Source organism: Dendropsophus ebraccatus, chromosome 11 (assembly GCF_027789765.1).
Source record: "Dendropsophus ebraccatus isolate aDenEbr1 chromosome 11, aDenEbr1.pat, whole genome shotgun sequence".
In the NCBI taxonomy this organism is placed as follows: Eukaryota; Metazoa; Chordata; class Amphibia; order Anura; family Hylidae; genus Dendropsophus; species Dendropsophus ebraccatus.
The window spans coordinates 45,644,513-45,658,785 of NC_091464.1; the positions used below are offsets into that span (position 1 = coordinate 45,644,513).

At 40.9% G+C, this 14,273-nt stretch overlaps 1 protein-coding gene across 3 annotated transcripts in view; it reads right to left on the reverse strand.

Annotated features, from left to right (window-relative positions):
* Positions 1–3,351: 3,351 nt before the first annotated feature.
* Positions 3,352–14,273, reverse strand: part of SGSM2 (small G protein signaling modulator 2) — a 237,801-nt gene continuing 226,879 nt past the window's right edge. For all 3 annotated transcript variants that reach the window (XM_069946266.1, XM_069946265.1, XM_069946267.1), the window contains 5 exons: positions 10,526–10,608; positions 10,195–10,304; positions 8,675–8,771; positions 7,203–7,370; positions 3,352–5,128 (listed from right to left, as the gene is read on the reverse strand). In XM_069946266.1, coding sequence (XP_069802367.1) covers positions 5,040–5,128; positions 7,203–7,370; positions 8,675–8,771; positions 10,195–10,304; positions 10,526–10,608 — 547 coding nt within the window. In that variant the 3' untranslated portion in view covers positions 3,352–5,039. The remainder of the gene's footprint in view (positions 5,129–7,202; positions 7,371–8,674; positions 8,772–10,194; positions 10,305–10,525; positions 10,609–14,273) is intronic.

Below are 14,273 nucleotides of genomic sequence, written 5' to 3' on the forward strand. Positions count from 1 at the left end.
GCTGCGGGACAACAGAAGGGAATAGGTAAGTATAAACTTTATTATTTTTACCTCCACCTACGCACTACTACACATAGCAATGCGCTGCCGGAGCCCAATGATTTTGAAACATGTTTAAAAGACAGCGATCAGCCGTTGATTGTTTCTTTGGCTGATCATTGACTTAATTACACATTACTCTGTATAATAGGGTCCTTACTGTTCTTTTATGACCCAAATAATACCCAATAACTTTACATTGTGCCCCATTTCACAAAATGTGAACTCTTGGACAAAGACTGGGACATTATAAATTATCATTGTTAATATCATTGTCTATACTGTAGTACAGCTCTGCATTTCATGAGCTAGTTTTAACAGATGATGTTAAACCAAACTAAGTTATTAAGAAGGAAAACCCCTAAGATATGACTAAGTGATATGTTTTATACCCTACTAATAGCTGCCAGTGATATGGTGTCAAACCTACTGGTAAACCCTAGAAATGCTATGACCTGCCTGGTGTCACTAGTAAGCAATAGTAGCTGGAGCTGAGCTGAGCAACAGGTGCGGAGCCGCTAGCTGGGGACACTGGTCTATAATAAATATTACTGTGTAGTTATGAGGTTTTCTTAGAAGCATAAAAATACTTTTTTTTTTTACTTGTGCCTAATGTAAATTTTTGTGCAATAAAAAAAGACAAAAATGGGACAATCTATATATACATTCATATAAGGCAGTTTTATATGAAAATCATTATAAAAGCCTATTTACCAAGCTTATCTCCTACCTTAAAATAATTTGGCAAATTCAAAATACAACACTGAAAAGATAAAGACGGTCATACAAAAATATTGGGGCTGTGATATCTCCGTACACGAGCCTATCCTTTAAAACTGATATATGAACATAAAGGTATTATCATGATGTACTTCTCCAATAACACAAAGTATACTAACAGAACATATAGGGGTAGAGCTACACAATCCTAGTGATCGCTAATATCAATTGTTTTCCAAAATCACACTTAAAAAGGATAACAAGGAAATTGAGGTTTTAAGGCTGTGATAGCGATTTCTATGTATTTCTATGTATATATATATATTTCTATTTATTTAGTGCTGTTCTGGTATCACCCCCTGTGTCTGCTGTGACACTGTGTATGTTTTATAATACAGTTGTCAGGATTGTACCTGGTAAAACCACGCTCGCAAGCTCTGGTCGCCGGTTACGATCATGGCGGCAAAATGTACGTGCACAGTAGTTATTTTCTATCATTTTATTAGTGTGAACACGGTGTGATCCTGCCTTGGCATTTATATTGATTTAGGTTAACTCCCTACTCATTGTCTGGGAAGATTTCTTCCAGCAGGTATACAGTTAACACCTTGCCTTGGATAATGACTGACAGCCTGGTCCTCCTGTGCAATCTTGTTTCTCTGCTCCAATCGTCTCTGAGACCGGGACTTGCTTTCAGATAAACCTCAGTCATTTCCTAAGCCTGATGCCTGGTATAGGTTTACACTTGTTGTACCTGTCTCTGGCTTTCTGCACCTGTGTATTCCTGTGAACTCCTGTTATACCTGACCCTTGCTTGCTTTTGACTATTCTTTGGCTCTGTGATTCTGATCTATATTTTGATTCTTCTGGTTCTGACCCATTTTTGCCTGACCATCCGCCATTGTGTTTTGTCTGTCTTTGTTGTTGTCTTTTGTCTTGTCTCATGTTTCACCCTGTTGCAGTGCAGGGAACGTCACCTAGTTGTCCGCCATCATTTAGGGTGGTCTAGTGGCAAGCAGGTAGGGGCAGTGGGAGTGGGACAGTGTCAGGGCTTCACCTGTCTGTGTGAGTGTTTTCTTGTGTGCCCTGAACTGTCCTGACAACAGTGCACTGCGTTGTTTCAGTGTAGGTTCCAGTTTGTTACTATGATCAAACCCACACCAATACATAACAGCATGTATACTGGCGCGAACCGGCAACCTCATAGATTCACGTGATACTGTTAGTTTGGGTAATTACACCAGCGCCAGATCAGGACATTTGGCAGTAATACAAGGTATACATTTTCTGAGGATTACAGATTGGCAAGTAATCCACACCTTTTCCATCTGGTATGAACTTACCCTTAGGGCTTCTGATAGATACATTCTGTGCACATATGTTCATTTTTTTAAATGGTCCCATCACTTAAAGCAAATTTACCATCACAGGTGGCATGGTCTTTTTTCCAAAACGCTGCTGGGTTCCTGAGCTCGACGCCATTATCTGCTTGAGCAGAGGCCCGGCTCTGGGAGCGGCTCAGAGCACTTGGAGCGCCCCCCCCCCCCCCTGATGTGACCATAACCCCTTCTCTCGCTGATGCATCCCTGCTGGATTCTAATGGAGACGTGTCACCTAGGGGAAGGGTTATTGTCATGGGGGGGGCGCTGGGCCTGACCCCCAAAGCTTAGACCTGGGACGGTGTTCTAGTAGAAAAGAAGTGCAAGGACCTGGCAGATTTTTGAAAAGAGGACTACGTATCCCGGCAAGTACTGCAAAAAAAAATAAATTTCAGTACCTGTGATGGTACATTCGCTTTATCAATGGAGTGTCTAAAACCTTGGCAAACCTTATGGAATTTCCACACTTAAAAAATTGTCTTTGAAAATACACAAATCACAGATGTGAAACAAACCATTTTTGGGTTAGCAGCAGAACATTCCGGCTTCATGAATCATTCCTCAAACTTGTGAAATTAAATGATTTAATTAACAGAATATATTTTTTTTGATAATAAGTATAAATTATGGGAACACTCAACGAATGGAAATTATGGAATCTTTGTACTCTGCAATAAAAAAAAAAAATATTGGCATACGATAACAATGTCAAATAGTCTGCACTTATAAGGAATTACTGATCATACCGAGCTAACAGAAAAAAGCAAAACAGAAAAAGATGCCATGTGTAACAATGGGAAAAAAATATAAATTTCCTTAATTATGAAACTCTAATAGAGAGTGTGCTAAAAGATGTTTGTTGATCCCAGTCAGCTATGTATAAAATAAGTACAAATACAATACATAGACTGTAAAAAGAATATAGAGTGGTAGTCCAAGGAAGACGGCAAACTGATAAAAAAAACTTTAAAGCTTTAAAAATAAGAAATGCAAAACAAAACAAATAAAACTAAATGTTTCATTTGACTTCTTTGAGGTATGTGTCATAAAACCAGAATAGTCCACTATTGAAAAAACATTAATTTGTATATCTGTGATTTGTACATTTACTAAATGTAAACGAACTAAACTATACTAAAAAGGTTAGGTGATTCCATCGCTCTATGCGTCCTATTAGGGTATATGGAGAGGTGGCGCCCTAAGTAGACAACCCTTTTATTATGAATGCTATTTTATTACAAAATGGAAAACAGGGTCTCTACATACACTCTAGCTTTTCTAACATCTTTGTCTTCCAGATTGTGTACGAGAGGAAGACAGAAGAAGCTGTAAGCTAACTAGGCAGTTTTCATAAATGCATCACATAAAACAATCACATTCGTATCTATTCACACACATTAAGAGAATAACCCAAGATAAGCAACTTCAAACATTGGCACAGCTTGCACTCCCTTTGGTCTAGGTAGAACGGTCAAATGAATGTTTCTTATACAGGTATATCATACAAATATAATGGCAGAAAAAAAACTCTTAACTTATAATGATTAGACCTTGGGACTTCATTTTACCTACATAATCTATATGCATGGAGGAGTAAACTGATTTGAACTTGATTTGCCATGTTTTTTTCCATTTTCCCTTACACTTACATAGAACGTACATGCATCCATCATGCACCATGGTTTCCCCACTCATTACTAATACTGCAGGCTCTTTAAAAACATAATACAGAAGCAACTTCCACGAAACAGACTAGGTACTCCAATAAAGCCACAGGTTACACAGGGGTCACCTTCTTATCAAAGTACATGCACCACTTTGGGCTTAAAAAAAAGCCCTTCAGAGACAAGAATGATCTATAAGGTGCAGTCCGATTCAAGATAACTTCAAAAATAATTTTGTAAATTTGTTATCATTTATAAGAGCTTCTTTATGTGAACATGGAGGTGTCACTGGTCATTTAGCATCTTTATATGAAATATATGAGAAAACCACCTGAGAAATGACACTATTTGTAAATCTCTCTCACTCTCTCTCTTTATATATAGTAACTGTGTTTTCCTTTATGATACAAAAAGGTTCTCATCTCGTTCACTTTTTATGAAAATTACCAAAAGCACTTGTGAAAGCAAGTCACTCTGCCACTCCTAATCCAACCTTCAAGTGACATGTAATAGGCAAAGGCATCTAACTCATGTACTTTCCATATGTCCTTGACTTCAGAATGTGCCTTGCCGCAGACAAAGGATAATGTGAGCCGTAGACAGAGCTAATGTACCATTGACACATCAGATTTTGGTGTTCTGGCAATCGGGATGTAGAGAATTTGTTATTTATAGACTACACAGCCCATCACATGCTGGGTGTTTTTCAAAACAGCCCTTCATGGTAATCACAGTGGGTTATAGAGACACATCTGCATGCGGAACAAAATACAGAACATATTTAACTTAACATGATTTTTAAAGGACTTCATATGGCATCTGTCCTCCGAGGAAGTCAACTGAAAGGAGAAGATTTAAAAAATTCCTTGGCCAACATGGAGTAAGTTTTCAGTCTCTGAAGACAAAGATATACTCCTGCTATTACAGCAGCACAGAAATCAAGGGTGCACAATGTCTGGTGCCTTCTGATACTTATTTCCCATTTCACTGAAATGGGGCTCTTTTAGATATGTGACTCTTTCCTTACGACCAGACTCTGATCCTACTTTTATCTGGAATGTTATTGTTCTTTTTTCAGCAAAATGTAAAACATCCTGAAAAAACATTAATACACAGGTTAAAAAGAGATGGGTTTCGAGATGGGTTTCCGCTGCTGCTGGACACAGTTGAAGGCCCTTTGAGCACCTCTAGATGATGATCCTGCTTTAAATGGTCTTCTATGAAATATGGAAGTTCCTCATTTGTTTTCAATCAGAGTTTGAACCTTGTGAACTAGTTCCCGGGCTATCCTCAGAATGAGCTGTGCATCATGGTGCTCGGCCATTTCTACCAAAAGTGAGAAGCAAGAATTTAGGTTAGAGATCTGCTCATATTTGTTCTCTGGAGATTAACATTACGGGTTCATTCACTCTTTAAACAAACAAAAACAATACAGGTAAAATGTGACAAAGCATCAATACTGAATTAAATTTTGGAAATACTCCTAATTGGTGATCAATGGGATTCTCTTCAAAACCTTCATTTTTTTAGCTTTTTAGAGGTTGACTTAAAGAGAACCAATCACCTAAAATTAACTGTCCCTATAATAAAAGTTTCTCTCTCCCTAAGTCTATTCCTGAAGATACAGACTGCATTTACAGTCTGTATCTTATACTGTACCCAATCCTGTATAGTAGTAAAAGTATTGCTGGGCGCCGCCATCTTGATGACGTCACTTGCGTTCCAGCGGTGCGTTCCAGCAGTGGAACGCAACTGACGTCATGAAGATGGCGGTGCCCGGGAATACTGCACCGCTATACAGGATTAGGTAAAGTATAAGATACAGACTGCAAAGGCAGTCTGTATCTCCATAAGGTCTACTTATAAAGATACAGACTGCCTGTGCAGTCTGTATCTTATACTTTACCTAATCCTATGTAGCAGTGTAGTGAGCCGGGCGCCATCTTGATGACTGGAACGCACCGCTGGAACGCAAATGACGTCATCAAGATGGCGCCCGGCATTACTGCACCGCTACAAAGGAGTAGGTAAAGTATAAGATACAGACTGCAAAGGCAGTCTGTATCTTTATAAGTAGACCTTATGGAGATACAGACTGCCTTTGCAGTCTGTATCTTATACTTTACCTACTCCTATGTAGCGGTGCAGTAATGCCGGGCGCCATCTTGATGACGTCATTTGCGTTCCAGCGGTGCGTTCCAGTCATCAAGATGGCGCCCGGCTTACTACATTGCTACATAGGATTAGGTAAAGTATAAGATACAGACTGCAAATGCAGTCTGTATCTTCATGAGAAAACTAATAGGTTTAATTAGGACAGATATACACAGCGATCTCGCGCTGTATAGCGCGAGATCGCTGTGTATTTACAGAGCGGCGGGCAAAGGCTCATGGGAGCTCTTCCTGCCGCTCTGCATGCCGGGAGCTTCCTGTCACGCGCCGGCTCTTTTGAAAAGAGCCGGCGCGTGACAGTGAAGAGAGACATGAATAAATTAAAAACGCGGACAGAAAATTCCTTAATTCTATTTACAAATATTAATAAAAAAGTAATTTAAATAGAATTAAGGAATAAAAAAAAAAAAAAATCTTCCGTGATTGGTTCTCTTTAAAGTCATTGTACATGCTTAAAACATTCCAATAAGTTCCTGTGACTGAATGCTATAGACAGGTATGTGTGTCTTACTAATGGCTGATGGGACATCTATTTATCCATTTAGTAACTACATGATTTGATAGATTGCACGAGTAGCCCAGTTTTGAAGAATACTATCCTTTCCTTCTTTATAACAAATATAGAGAGCTTGATCATCTGTATGAAGGCTTTATAACATGACGTCTAGTGGCTACAAGGTCCAAACTAATGTTTGTATATTTTGGCTTCCACAACACTTAAGTCCAGAGCTGCACTGAAAGTGAGCACGGTTCTGTGTATGCTAACAGAGCCTATTACACAATTGATTGTGCGGCTAGGGCTACACAAAAAGTGCTAGATAGAGTTGGCTGAATTGTTTGCTAGAGTGTACAACAGGAACAGGAAGTCTTTTACAGGATGTTTACCAGACATAGTTAGAGTAATGAAAAATACAGAGCAGTTTGCATCTAAAGCAGAAGGAAATCATAAACAACTACAGAAACGCAGTAAATAAATAGGTTCATTTATTAGTTGAAAATAGGTTAAATCATTGGAAAACCTCTTTAAACATTAAAAAGGGACTCTCAGTGACCCACTTTAGTCAGACTTCAGCAAAGAGGATGGAGTGGGAATAAGTCTTTAATATATATATACATTTGCAGGACCACAAAATGTTACCATCACCTCTACTAGTCATTAGTCAGTGCAAGAAGAGTCAATATAATAAACCTTTAATTAGAGTCATAAAATCTCACGTAAAGTGCTTACCATTAAAAAACTTGATGATATCTGTAAAATCCATGTTGTTGTCTCGTACAATCTCTCGATAAACTTGCACAAGAGCTAAAGCGATGAACAATACAAAATGCTCTGAGGAAATATGTCTGGCTGCCCATATAACTTCCCAAACAGCAAACACATCTTCATACAACAACTCTGCCAAAAAAGAACACATATAACAATTTTAGAAATATACGTTTAGGAGAACTACCATCCAAGCATGTACAATAGTGAGGAGTATGCCACTTGGGGTTGTCCATTGTCAGGGATGGGGAGGCAGGGACAAGACAAGACAGTGAGCCTTGATGCTGAACCCACCAACTGTCCCTACCTACTTGCCTCAAACGGCCCTAGGCGGCCGTGGAAACCACAAAGACGTTCCCTGTGCTAGATATGTGCACACAGAACAAGACGGACAAACAAACACAATATCAGATAGTCAAACAAGCAAGGTCAGAACCAAACAGGCAGCGTAGTACAGAATCAGTTAACAATTGTATAGTCAAAAGTCAAGCCAGAGGGTCAGGTAACGAAGTCAAGCAAGCAGAGGGAGTAAGGACGGGGATCACAGGAATAGACAGGGAGAGCTAGGACCAGGGTATGAAACCTAATAGCCAGCGCTGGGAGACTGACTAAGCTTTCTTTTATTCTGACCAAGAGCCCGGTCCGGATCCCCATTGGACCGGCGCTCTGATCTTCCAGGTTCCAGACAGGTAGAAAAACCAGTCAATCACACAGACTTACTCAGCTGTATAATCAAGTCTAGCAGAACTCAGTATAACTCCTGCATTGCCAGGAAGCTGAGAAGCAAGCGGGTGTGTCTCACAAAAGTAAAAACAGGCCCAGTTCACACCAGGCTACTGCACATTCCTGACATCCATCTTTTTTTGCTTAGGCCAGGGCTGGGATAAAGGTCACCTGTCTGACCTTGCCTCTGCTTTCCCAATGCTCACTGCTTCCTGGGTCCTAGAAACACCTGCTGAGCCAATCAGAGTCTGAGGTATAGCACCACTGTGTCCAGTGATTGGCTGAGCAGTCATTTCTTTGTGTTATGATGGGGACCAGGAAGCAGTAAAGAGCGAAGACCAGAGAGAACTTGAACTGAGGGGATTGGGCAGGTGAGTGTGCCTGATCTGTTGTAACAATTTCTCTCCTCCAATCTCACATATCCTGATGATCTCACTAGAACCAGAAGCTGTTAACAACACTAGAATCTGGGTGTTAGGGCTGCTGTGGGGGATGCAACAACCATCAGGAGAATGGATGTAAAAATACATTGGGTGAGCACAAAGCCCTGACAATTTAGGCTTATATGATATATATATATATATATATATATATATATATACACACAACGGATAGTTATAAGTAGTTTTTTAATTTAGGAAACGATATACTGACAGAAAAAATACATAATGAAGAGACTGTTCTATAGTGACTGTTCAATCAGACGGAAATACCTCTTTTAAAATCAAGAAGAAACCAACGATAACAGAAGTAGAAATGAGTGTAGTCTCCATTCTGGTGCATGAGCTCAAAGAGTTCAGAGTCCAAAATCTATAAAAAAAAAAATCCATTGCACCAGTTAAAGGAAAATGTCAACTGTGTCTTTACATTATATACATGATGTCTGACATTATGTGCTGTAGGTGGTGCTGTTTTTTGCCAGACAGTAGCTGTGTTTTTTTGTTTTGTTATTTCAAATTAATTGGTGCAAGAAAGTGCCAGAGATTTGTATTTTAATTCTATAAAAAAAATCTCAAGTCTTCCAGTACTTATCAGCTGCTGTATGTCCTGCAGGGAGTGGTGTATTCTCTCCAGTCTGACACAGTACCCCATAAAAAACTCTCCTTCTCTCCTGCTCTTCAGACTGGAAATAATACACCACTTCCTACATGACATACAGCAGCTGTGAGGACTGGAAGACTTGTGATTTTTCAATAGAAGTGAATTACAAATCTCTGACACCAGTTGAGAAGAAAAAAGTTTTCAGTGAACAAACCCTTTTAAATTCTAATCATACTTTTGAAACCTGGTCTCTGAGCAATGATCTTGGGACATGGCGGCCTTCAGGGGAGGGAGAGAACAGTGTTTACTCACATACACACAAAAGATAATAATCCCTCTAAACATACTACTTGTGTGAATAAATACATGATACTTCATTACTATGGCTCTCTTGAGCAAACCTGATATCCACTACTTAGGGGATTTATTGTCATTGGGATTTAGCTCAGAGGTTTTGCGTATGGGAACAGTGCGCACTTATGATAACGGAGCTCTAATATGAGTTTTATCATGAAAACAAATTAAGTTCTCCCATATTATGTTCATCACCTTAATAAGTGTAATAAAATTCTAATCATAAACACTATAAAGATTAACGTCATAGAAAGCTTGACAATACTTACTGAGCTGATTAGGCCTAATAACTCCGGAACTCTTTTTTTATTATGATAACATTAGGTTAGATTTTTATTTATTTTGTAAAATTAAAGCGCACCTACAGTTAGAGGCATTGTGTTTTTTCAAACTGGCACATAAATGATTGGGGGCTTCTATACATTTCATTAGATGTACAATGATCTTGTTGAAAATATTATTGTAAATCTCCTGGTTGCCTGCTGGGAGATGATTTATATGTGGCTCCCATTCAATCCTCGAATAACCCCCATGTAATTCTTCTTATGCATTCTTATGGGGACAGCCATATGGCTTCTGCACAGCATTTAGTTATATGCTGTAAGCACAAAATAGAGAAGAGACGACTTCTATGGAAAAACTTTCTAGGCATGCTCTGTGAGCTGTGCAGAGATAATTTTGCAGGGAAGGGGCAGGCTGAGCTGTAATCATTACATATTGTGAATGGCATGACCCTGTCTTATCTATAAATTAGTGTCACCTTCACTGTAATCCTGTCTGTGATAAGGAGTTTTCTCTAGAGAACAAAAAGTGTCAGCTTATTATAGATTTCACTTACCTGGATCAAAGATCTCATGTTTGCAAAGTGTGTGTCCATGGCACCTCCATTTGGGAAGTTTTGACTCATTCTTTTCATGAGCTGGGTAAAACAGCTGTATGCCATTACATCTATGGATAGAATATATTATTACTACCTACATAACATGTGGAGGCTCCGAACACATATACTGATTTCATATGAAATACTGTAGTATGTACACTTCTGTAATCTTATACACTTATCTGCTTGGATTTCCATAACATGGCCTATACATGCAATTTTGCTGAGGATTTTACTATATATAGCTCATGGCATTAACATTGGATGTGTTTTACACAATTTTACTTACCATTCTCTAAAACCACCATTAATGGAGCCAGGAGGTCACACATGCCTTGCACATATCCTACATCCAGATGCTCCCACACATAACTGCATGAAAAATAAGAGTAGCCAAATTCAATTATTTGATATATTACACTTTGCTGCAACAACCAGAACCTCGTCCAGTATATATATACTTTCTACAAAGTACATGGCTGGAGACACAGACTGTGCTGAAACAAGTAGAAGTACCATTGAGTGCAGTCCATCGGTCATTGTTTGTTCCATCATTGCCAAAATCTAACAGGCTGGCCTAAAAGGATGTGTCATAAAAAAAAAAAACCTGTCTAAACTGATGCATTATGTAGAACTAAAGTGTCACTTTCGTTTGTTTTTGTTTTGTTTTGCAGAAATCAATAGTCCAGGCGATTTTAACAAACTTTGTAACTGGGTTTATTAAGCAAATATGCCATTATCTGCATTCAAAAAGACTTTCCCCAGGTCCCCCCTCCTCTCATTCACTGCACGTTATCAGGAAATCTCGACTCTTTTACATCAGTTGAGCCATGTCTAACCTATGGAGAGGGAAGGGGGGAGGAGGGAGATTAGTCACCAGCAGTGAGCAGAGAACAAAGGATTACACAGTGGGAACTGGGTGAAAGCTGGTATTCAGAAAGGTCAGTGCTGACTTTAGAAAAGATAGCCTGGTGATGTAGCTGTAAATTAACTCTTTGTTGTCCTGTTTTGGTGCCTCATCTCCCTCCACAACTCCCTTCTCGATAGAAAACTATGAAGACGGAGGGAGAGCTTCAAACTGCTTTTTTTTTTTTAAATGTAATATTTATTAACCTTTTTCAATAAAACAAGGCAAACAAAAAATATAGGGCTACCAAATACAAGCAGAACAGGGTGTATGGCATAGCGAGAAGATAGGAACAACCCGCCTTTAAAGAGGACAGTGGCAATTTGTGGTAAAAGAAGAATAAACTGACACATAACAACCCAAACCTTGAGAGACAGCATATCAACCAATATAACCAATACACCAGAGCAGTCATTGTAAGCAATGTGTAGCCCCACAGCAAATAGAACAAGGGGTGCAAACACAGAAACACGCAGACTTAGGGAATACACATAAAGGAAGGGCATGGATAGGAAGGGGGGGTACAGATCAACAAATCCAAAACTTTTCTCTTTTAGTGAGATACACCAGTGCGCCCACAGTAAGCCTCCCAGGGAGCCCAAACAGATTCAAACAATGGAAGTTGGTTATTCAGGGACGCGGTGAGTCGCTCGAGGCCCCTGATTTCCTTTACCCTTGCCAATAAGTCCTCAAAGGATGGAGGGGAGGTCTGCTTCCAATTACGGGGGATGAGGGACTTGGCGGCTGTTAATATCTGAAACATAAATTTGGTGGGTTTCTTACCTAGTTTTTTAGGACATTAAAGTTTTTTAACATTAAAAAGATAGGTTAAGGGATCTGAAGGGATCGAAATTTCCAAAACTGATGAGATCAATGCGGCCACCTGCAACCAGAAGCCCGCAATGAGTGGGCAGTCCCAGAAGATATGGAGCAGGGTACCCACTGCGCCATTACACCTCCAACAGACCGAAGGGATACTACTATTCAATTTATGGAGCAATTTAGGGGTGTGATACCAGCACATCAAGAATTAGTAGTGGGTCTCCTTATAGTTTGTACATATAGAAGAAGAGGCCGCCCTGCTCCATATCACCTGCCATACCTCGGGGGAGATCGTTCTACCCAGTGAAGCCTCCCATCTATCCATATACTTGTGTCGAACAGGCAAGTCCCCCACAGGCGAGTTCAAAATTTGATATATGGCCGAAATGAGTCCTCTGGTGGATCCTCCGGCCCTTATCAATTGTTTAAAGGCCGTGGGCCTCAAGACCGTGAAGGACCCAAAAACCAAATGCATATAGTGTCGTATAGCAAGATAAGAAAATTACTCTGACCCAGGGAGGTCGAACTTTTCCCTAAGTTTGTCAAAGGGCTGGAGGATTCGCGTCACTTGGTCCATGATATCAGCAAAGTGGAACAACCTTTTACCAATCCAATGTCTCACTACTAAGGGGGACATGCCAATCTCGAGGGAGGGCGTCAACAAGAAGGAGATGAGAGGAGAGTCCTTGGAATAAAGACAGAACCGGGCTGCGCATGTGGACCATATCTGCCTTGTAAAGAGAATCGGGCCAAGCATGGAAGAGGAGGGACAGGGGGGAGGGGCAGAGGACCACAGAAAGGAGTTCGGGTGGATAGGGGCTAACCACAATTTTTCTATCAACGCCCACACTTTAAACGTAGATTGGGACGCCCAGCCTGAGATCTGACGCAGGTGAGTGGCCCAATAATAATAGAGGATGTTGGGGGTAGACAAGCCCCCCTGGGACCTACTATGCATCATCACTGATTTAGGTATCCTATGACGCTTATTAGCCCATATAAAACGAAAGACCGCTGCCTGCAATTTTTTCAGCTCACTCAAGGGGACCCGGACAGGGAGGGTTTCAAAATGATATAGGAGCTTTGGCAAAATGGTCATTTTCACCGAGGTTATGCGGCCCAGGAGGGAGATATATACCGGGAGGCCCACTTCCCCAGAAGGGCCCTAAGATCCCTAAACAGCTGTGGAAAGTTTGCAGCATATAAGGTATCATACGAGGGTGTGAGCTTAATACCCAAATATTTCAGGGAAGATGTAGACCACTTATACTTAAAGTTAGCCTGTAAGTGCACTACTTGGGCATGGGGGAGATTAATGGGAAGAGCCTCAGTCTTGGTCGTGTTAACTTTATAACCAGACAGCAGTCCAAAAGAGGTCAGAAGAGCGTGGAGAACAGGCAAGGTAGTGAGAGGGTCCGTCAGGGACAGCAGGATGTCGTCAGCAAAGAGCATAATTTTGAAGTCCCTATCCCCCACCCTCACGCCCCGAATATTAGCATCGTTCCGAATGGCACATGCCAGGGGCTTAATGCACAACGCAAATAATAACGGTGAGAGAGGACACCCCTGGCGCGTGCCATTGCGGATCGTAAAGGGATTAGACAACTGATTGGGCAATTTAACTGAGGCCGTAGGGTTAGAGTAAAGGCCATGAATAGCAGTCAGGAACGAGCCCGAGATGCCATAAGAGCGTAAGGTCTCAAAGAAGAAAGACCAACTAAGGCGATCAAACGCCTTTTCAGCGTCTAAACTCAGCATCAGAGCCCGTCCCAACTGCTTATTCACTGCGTCAATTAGATCAATAGCTCTGCGGGTATTGTCTGCCCCCTGGCGGCCAGGTACAAAACCAACCTGGTCCTTGTGTATGAGGGTGAGAAGCCAATACCCCAAGCGGGTGGCCAACAACTTGGTATATAACTTTAAATCAGAGTTCAGCAGTGCGATTGGCCTATAGTTGGCACACTGCGAGGGGTCCTTCTCCGGCTTGGGGATAAGGGTAATATAAGAATGGAGAAGGGGAGTAGGCATCTGTTCACCCCGCAAGAAGGCGTTAAACAGTAGGGCAAGTTTAGGAAGAAGAAGAGGAGAAAAAGTTTTATAATAGAGATACGTGAATCAGTCCGGACCCGGGGCTTTGCCAGACGGTAAGGACTTCAGAATCTCCTGAAGTTCCTCCGTGGTAACTGGGGCATTAAGCTCCTCTAGTGCATCTGAGGGTAGAGTCGGAAGCCGACAATGCTTCAGAAAGTCCTGTATCCGTCGCTGGCAGGCCCCAGGATCTGAGGGCAAGGTGGAGGGGAGAGAGTAC